Below are 6,893 nucleotides of genomic sequence, written 5' to 3' on the forward strand. Positions count from 1 at the left end.
GATGGGTCTTGCTGACGACCCCCTCTGCAGGTCGTGCCAGGAGAAGGAAGAAACATCCGCTCACGTACTTTGCGAGTGCGACTTCTTCGCCTCGCTTAGACTAGAACATTTTGATTCACACACTGTGGAGCCCTCGCGGGTCTCCTCTTTTACGGTGGAGCGAATTCTTCGCTACGCTGCGGCTACGGGCCTATTCAAGGCCTGATTTTGAGGTTGCACAATATGCCTTTGGCATCGGTGCTAGGGCGTGAGCCCCACCTCATCAACAATAATAATAATACTACAACCACCCCAGGCCAAGCCACCATACAGGACCCGTGATCTCACTAGGGCTTGATAAAGAAGACGGAAATGGTCTAGGGAATGCAATTTCCTACACATCTTCAAGCAAACAGCCAGAGTACGGCGACTTAAAGCAACGCATTTATGTACTTGCTCGGTAAAATAAAGTCCTCTGTCAAAGATCACGCCAAGATCTCTCACAGTGGACTTAAGGGGTATGTGAGCGCCCTCAATGGTATAGTCGTTGGAAATTTCTCTAGCAATTCGCCTTGTAAATGTGACATGCACGGATTTGGTTGGATTTACTGGTATTTTGTTAAGAGAGCACCATCTTCCTATAGAGTCAAGGTAAAGTTGAAGTAATTTACCGTCTAACTTAGAATTAATACTTTTGAAAACTTTATTGTCATCAGCAAATTGAAGAATACGGGAATGTAAAACCGAAAATTGTAAATCGAAAAGATACATATTAAAGAGTAAGGGTCCAAGAGATGATCCCTGTGGAACCCCACAATTAACTTCGTATGTTTTCGATGTGATTATGCCATTGCATTTCAAGACATTGACTCGATTCGCCAGATAGCTAGCAATCCATTCCAAGATATCACCCCCCAATCCAAGGGCCTCTAACTTGTCATGAAGGTAAGAGTGGGAGACGCGGTCGAAGGCCTTGGCCAGGTCAAGGTATACAACATCGACCTGGCCCCGGCACTCGACCTCAGGAGCCACGTAATCCATAAAGGAAACGTGGTTCGTTTCCACACTCCTACCCGGAACAAAGCCATGTTGACAGTCGTTGGGTAGCAAGCTAAACCAACGCTGTAAATGTACGTGTACTACTCTATCAAATACCTTAGCGAGAACGCAAAGAAGGGAAATCGGACGGTAGTTTCGGACATCGCTGGATTTTCCAGACTTGTAAACCGGGACAATGACAGCTTTTTTCCAAAGCGTTGGGAATGAGTGAGTACGGAAGGATAAATTAAATATATGCTCCAATATAGGTAACAATATATTCCCACAGCCCTTGATAACAAACGACGGAATTTTGTCGAAACCAGTAGAGAGTTTGTTGGGTAGACGATTAATAGCAGCATATATGTCCGCTTGAGTTAGTTTTAAACAGTTATGAGGCGTTGTAACTAAGGTAGAAGTATCAAAAGTGTATTTTGAACTAGTTTCAGTATTGTCAGTCGAAATTGTTGAGAAATGCGCCATGAATGTTTCCCCCAATTGCTCCGGATCAGTAATGATTGTCTTACCAATTTTCAATAATATATCAGAGTGTCTGTCTTTTAGATTACCATTGATAAAACTCCAAAATTTTTTGGGTTGGGACAAGGCGTCTCGACAAGATTTTACTGCCATAGCAGCTTTGTCCCTTACTGTAAGCCTTCTCACCAACGAACGGGACAGCCTAAAATTAGCTATGTCGGAGGCTAACCCCGACCTCTTTTTCTTATTAAAATAATATTTTTTGCGCTTGATAGCTTTTTTGGAGGTCCAAAGAATACCAAAAGGGGAAGCCCCGATTATTACGCGGAATCTTGTTAGGGATCGAACTATCCATAGCTGACGTTATATATTCCGTTAATGTCTGGACACAAAAATTAACATCCTGCGAATCCAAAACCACCGACCAATCTGAATCGCGTAAAATTGAGTATAGCAAGTGATAGTTACCTTTTTTAAATTGATATACTGGTTGTAAATTAGGGGAGACCCTACAAATGTCAAATGGACAAAGCAAATAGAAAGGCGGATGGTAGTTGTCAATGTCCACAAATGGATCAAGGAGAGGTACAGTATCAATGCCGTGTACATTAGTAAGACAAAGGTCCAGAAGATTACCATAAGTGGGAGCTGGGTTAATTTGGTTTAAATTAAATTCATAACAAACATCGAGAACATGAGCAGCCTTAGTTCTAGTTTGGTGAGTGCATCCCACACTGCTACCCAGAGTCCAGTTGATACCGGGGAGATTAAAATCACCCAGAATCAGAATTTCACCGTCATAATCTACCAACGAGGATACCAAAACATTCTTAAATTTCCGATACTGAGCGTCGTCATCTGAGGGGCGAAAGTAACCAGTGCCAAGAAGAAGCGGAAGATTATTTTTTAGTTTAAACTCGACAAACACACCCCCTTCGGCACCTTCGGCACCTTCCAGGTCACTTCGACGGTGAAAAACAAGGGACTTCTTGATAGCAATGAGGGATCCCCCGCCCCTAACATTGACAGAATCCGGATCTGATCGATCCGCCTGAAAAATAGTATAGGAATTTGGAAAATAATCCGAATTAAAATGAGAGTGGTTAAGCCACGTCTCTGTTAAACAAACAATATCAAAATCATTAACGATTAGGTTAGTTAAAAAGGTACTAGACTTGGTTCGTAGACCGCGCACATTCTGATAAGCTATAGTCAGTTCTTTCATTCTTGGACATTTGAAGAATCCGCAGGGGAACCCGCGTCTGAGATTTCACCATGCAGTTCCGAGACATGTTTGTGCTCGTCTCTCGGTACCCCATGGAAATCTGTTAGAAAGCTGTTCGCAGGCCAAATATTGGGATCCCTCATTTTTGGTATGTCAGACTCATCATCACACGTCAAGTAGAATGACGAATGACGGGCATTCGGATTTTTAGTACGCAGTCTTATGCACTGCACCGACTGCACACCTGAATCAGCCCTCAAAAAATCTTGCAGTTCTTTCGACGTGATCCCAACATCCAACCCAGTGGCAAAGAGTGCTTTCTTGACCGCCTTCACTCGACGTGGTGCAGCCTTGATCCGGCTTGTCAAAGACACACCCGAGACCACAGGCTTAGATGCAGGAACATGACGAGTGGAGTTGATGTCAGTTTTTGTTTGCAAAGCCTTGGGTAATGCTCCAGAGAATGAAGGAATGGAACCCTGTGGCCAGGGCAAGGCAGATGGGTTGAGAGCGCCAGGACGGTTAGCCAATGGTGGAAAAGATTGAGCTTCGTCCCTAGAAGCCCGTGACCCAAGCGGGGCTTGAAATGGTATTTGGCGACTGGCAAGTTCTCGACGAAGGCCAGCGTTCTCATTTTCTAATGAAGCCAGACGTTCTTGGAACTCTGATAACGTAGCTTGCATCTTAAGTAGGATGGTGTCGTTGCTATCCAATTTATTCATCATTTTGTCCAGTATCGAATCAGATTCCCTAGTGAGGCTATCAACGCTAAGTAGATGGACGAATGCTTCGTGCACCACCTCTAAGATGAGACCCTTATCGCCCTCAGCCAGCTTAGCAGGTGGTTTAGGCGCAGGTATGGCCCCATTGAACTCTTTATCGCGGGGTATGGCGCTATTACTATGTCGCCGAGCCGGACTTCTAGATTTGCGAGTAGCGGCTTTGCATTCCGTACAGGTAAAGTATGAATTAGGGGTACAATCTTTATGTACACGGCGCTTGCATAGTCCAGTGCAAAAATGACACTTTTGTTTTCCATAAAACCGATTATCGCAAACACAACAAGAGTCTGAAGAAGCAGGCATACCGTAGCAGACGATACCGGAGGTACAGAGTTTAATAAAAGGCTATGTGTAGTACCGTATCTGCAAAGTACACTCCTTTTCCAAAGTTGTAACCATTAGAAGGAGCTTCTGGTGGAGCAATACGAAGGCCTTGAGACAAAATGCCCATTAAGTTTGGGGTTCTGGAACCATGCCATAGTAGCTTTCTATTAGGGAATTTTTGGAATTCTCGGTAGCGTTCGCGTTCTCCCTGACGAGTAATTTTAAATATTTGATCGACTTCAAGTTCACAATCACTGTGAAAATCAGCGCCCGTGTTGTTTACGTATGTTAATAATGTCTCGAATTCTTCAGAATCTCTATCTAATACTTCAATTTCAGTTTTCAATTGTTCATAATGTTGATCTATTGGATCTTTGGTCGTTCCACCTTCCTCTTCAACTAACTTGTAACCGATCTCCACTTCAAGAAGGAAATTTGGCATTTCTACCTTGGATTTTATTATCTCAACATTATCCAAAAGAGGGACCCTTTTGGTTCCAAAATCATGAGGTATTAGCGTGAAGAATGTATTGGTGCAAGCTATTAGCTGGGCTTTCTTGTTTTCGTTGGGTTCATCGTCGAGTAAAGCCAGGAGTTCCGTCAAAACGGAATACGCCTCTTCAATTTGGTTCTTCGAAAGTTTTCCTAGTGGCATTTTCTTCAGATCAATTTCTAACTCCCACACGGCCTTGTTCATTTTCTCCACGTCAAAGATAAGGCGAATTAGTTCTTGGATGGCGTTGGGAAGTTTAGATCCAGATCCTACAACCAGTTTTTCTGAAGTTCCATAGTCAATGTCAAGTGGATACATTTTATTAGGAACCTTTGAGGCAGTGTGGCGTAACTCCCACGGAGTTCCTGTTTTTTCTTCGAAAAGCCTTTTGAATTCGGCAACAGCTTCATACTTAGTAACAAAGTGTTCCGTCTTGTTATCACCAATAGTAGTTCCAACACGTCCCCAGCTCCGAAACACATAGTAATCCTTTCCTTCGTCTGACTTTAGAAGTTGAAGCTTGTAAAACGAATTAGATCCTTGAGTAACGACGACGTTTCCGAGAACAGCGTTGAAAGCTCCTTCTTCGTTTTGAAACACGTGTGTGCTGGCTTCAAGATTTGAATCTGGGTCAACAGCTACGCTGCCTTTCACTGTCAGTTTAACTTTCGTGCTCTTTCCAGATGAGAATGTTGAGTCACTATTTCCTACAGCCGCACTTTTGAGTCTTTTTTCAGCAGCGTAAGAATTAATTCTGTCTTGAGGATTTCCACCCCAACTGGCTATGCGGTATTGTTGGATCGTAGAAACTAAACCTCCATATTCCACAGCACTTAAAAAGTCCTCAGATACAACGTGAACATCGTGTTCCTTAGCTTCACGAATTTCCTTGATATTTTTCTCAACATCTTCCTTGGTACTTATAACGCAAGCTGTAGTTTTGTCAATTTGAGAGACAACATTGCCTCCTAATCTCGCTATGCTTTTCTTTAGAGAATCTTTGGAACTATGGAGATTACCAATCAACACTATTTTAGTATCGTCCAATGGTTGTGGCTTTCTCTTGACACCCGAGGTTGATGGCAAATTTTCTGGTGTACTTGGAGTAGGTGCGTTTGTAGGAATGTAACGGTCTTGCTCTATGTATTCGTAGCTGTTTAAGAATGCATATTCCTCTTTTAGGTGATCTGGAATCTGGAAAGGCTTTCTTCTTGGTAGTTTTATTACATTTGTACATTTGCTCCATTCGCTTGCATTTCCAGTACAGTGATAACCATCATTTGAGAAAACCAATTGTCCACCGTCACTATCTGTGCAAGGTTCAAGAGATCCAAACGTCATGATTTCGGAAAGTCTATCTAGAATTTCGCTGTTTCCTGAAGGAATTTTTTGGTCGTTATATTTTAATAGTTCCACCATTTCTTTTTTTTAATATTTTTTTCAAGCTCGTCACGATGTTCATAAATTAACTGAGACTGTTCCTCAAGAATTTTTTTCTCGCCCCGATCAAGTAATTCCTCTTTCTTTATCTTATTTGGTGGAGTCACTTCAATTTTCTTTATCATTTCTTTGATGGCCTTTTGATCTTCAACGCAGAGTGTCTTAAATCCTCGTATTTTAGATCCATCTTCAAAAAACTTCAGAGTTTCTCTCGGTTGTACCAACCAATCAACGTGATACCACGCTGGTAGTGGACCAAATCGTCTAGCTTTGCACTCTGTCTGTCAAGTTTTGAAATGCGAGCTTGATCTTTTACGATTGTTTCTCCACAACCTTTACAAGATGACCGATTACTTTTGGCATATTCAGTTGAGAAGTCTTGAATTTCAATGGAGGAGCTTTTTCTCTTCGTTCTAGGGCTGTGCGAATACTCGAATTTTCGAATAGTATTCGTTTAATTCGAATCCATTATTCGATTCGACGAATCGAATTTGCCATTTGGAGAAAAACGAGTATTCGAATTAAGAAACGATTATTCGAAAAGAAATTCGAATAACCGATTTACATACGAATACAGTTCCCTTAACCGAATAATCGCTTCCAAGGGGCTAAATTCGAATAGAAAACGAGTATTCGATTGGAAATGGGAGGGACTGTGGTCACATGACATATATGAAGCTGTTTCGTTTATGGAATTTCATTGCCAATGCGCAATTCGCGATGTTTTGTTTTTCTCTCACCAATTACTCAGTCTTAGGAAAAGTTCCATTCTATGTGGAACTACAATATTTTTGCGTGTATTTAGGAAACGATTAATTGTTTTGAAAAGAACATCCGTCTGATAAAACCGAGTATTCATATTTTCGAGTATTCTTTTAAAAAACTAGTACTGCTAGGTGTATTTAGAAAACGATTAATCGCTTTGAAACGAATATTCGTCAGGTAAAACCGATTAATTGAAAAAAAACGAGTACTCGAACCAGCATTTTTGATAAACGAGTAATATTCGTTTGAACGAGTACTCGATTCGGATTTCGAATAGGAGATTTACTATTCGATTCGTATTCGATTCGGTTTGAAAAACCACTATTCGCACAGCCCTACTTCGTTCCTTTAGATGGGGTATTACTTG

At 41.7% G+C, this 6,893-nt stretch overlaps 1 protein-coding gene across 1 annotated transcript; it reads right to left on the reverse strand.

Annotated features, from left to right (window-relative positions):
- Positions 1-584: 584 nt before the first annotated feature.
- On the reverse strand, positions 585-2,694 carry LOC149666704 (uncharacterized). The gene is made up of 5 exons (XM_089841615.1): positions 2,668-2,694; positions 2,374-2,548; positions 1,898-2,301; positions 802-1,854; positions 585-617 (listed from the first exon to the last, which is right to left on the reverse strand). Exons 1-5 carry the CDS (start codon positions 2,692-2,694, stop codon positions 585-587), a joined length of 1,692 nt encoding a protein of 563 aa, XP_089697741.1.
- Between the last annotated feature and the right edge of the window lie 4,199 nt (positions 2,695-6,893).

Source organism: Phalangium opilio, unplaced genomic scaffold (genome assembly GCF_054372755.1).
Source record: "Phalangium opilio isolate 3A_F unplaced genomic scaffold, DU_Popi_V2 ptg000060l_1, whole genome shotgun sequence".
In the NCBI taxonomy this organism is placed as follows: Eukaryota; Metazoa; Arthropoda; class Arachnida; order Opiliones; family Phalangiidae; genus Phalangium; species Phalangium opilio.

Bases quoted from the DNA above. Each gene is read 5' to 3' on its own strand.
- LOC149666704 (XM_089841615.1), bottom strand. From the start codon at position 2,694: ATGTGCGCGGTCTACGAACCAAGTCTA. The intron at 2,302-2,373 runs GTTACTTTCGCC...CCTCGTTGGTAG, and splicing joins TCCGCTTCTTCTTGGCACTG to ATTATGACGGTGAAATTCTG. The intron at 1,855-1,897 runs GTTAATTTTTGT...ATATAACGTCAG, and splicing joins TGGTTTTGGATTCGCAGGAT to CTATGGATAGTTCGATCCCT.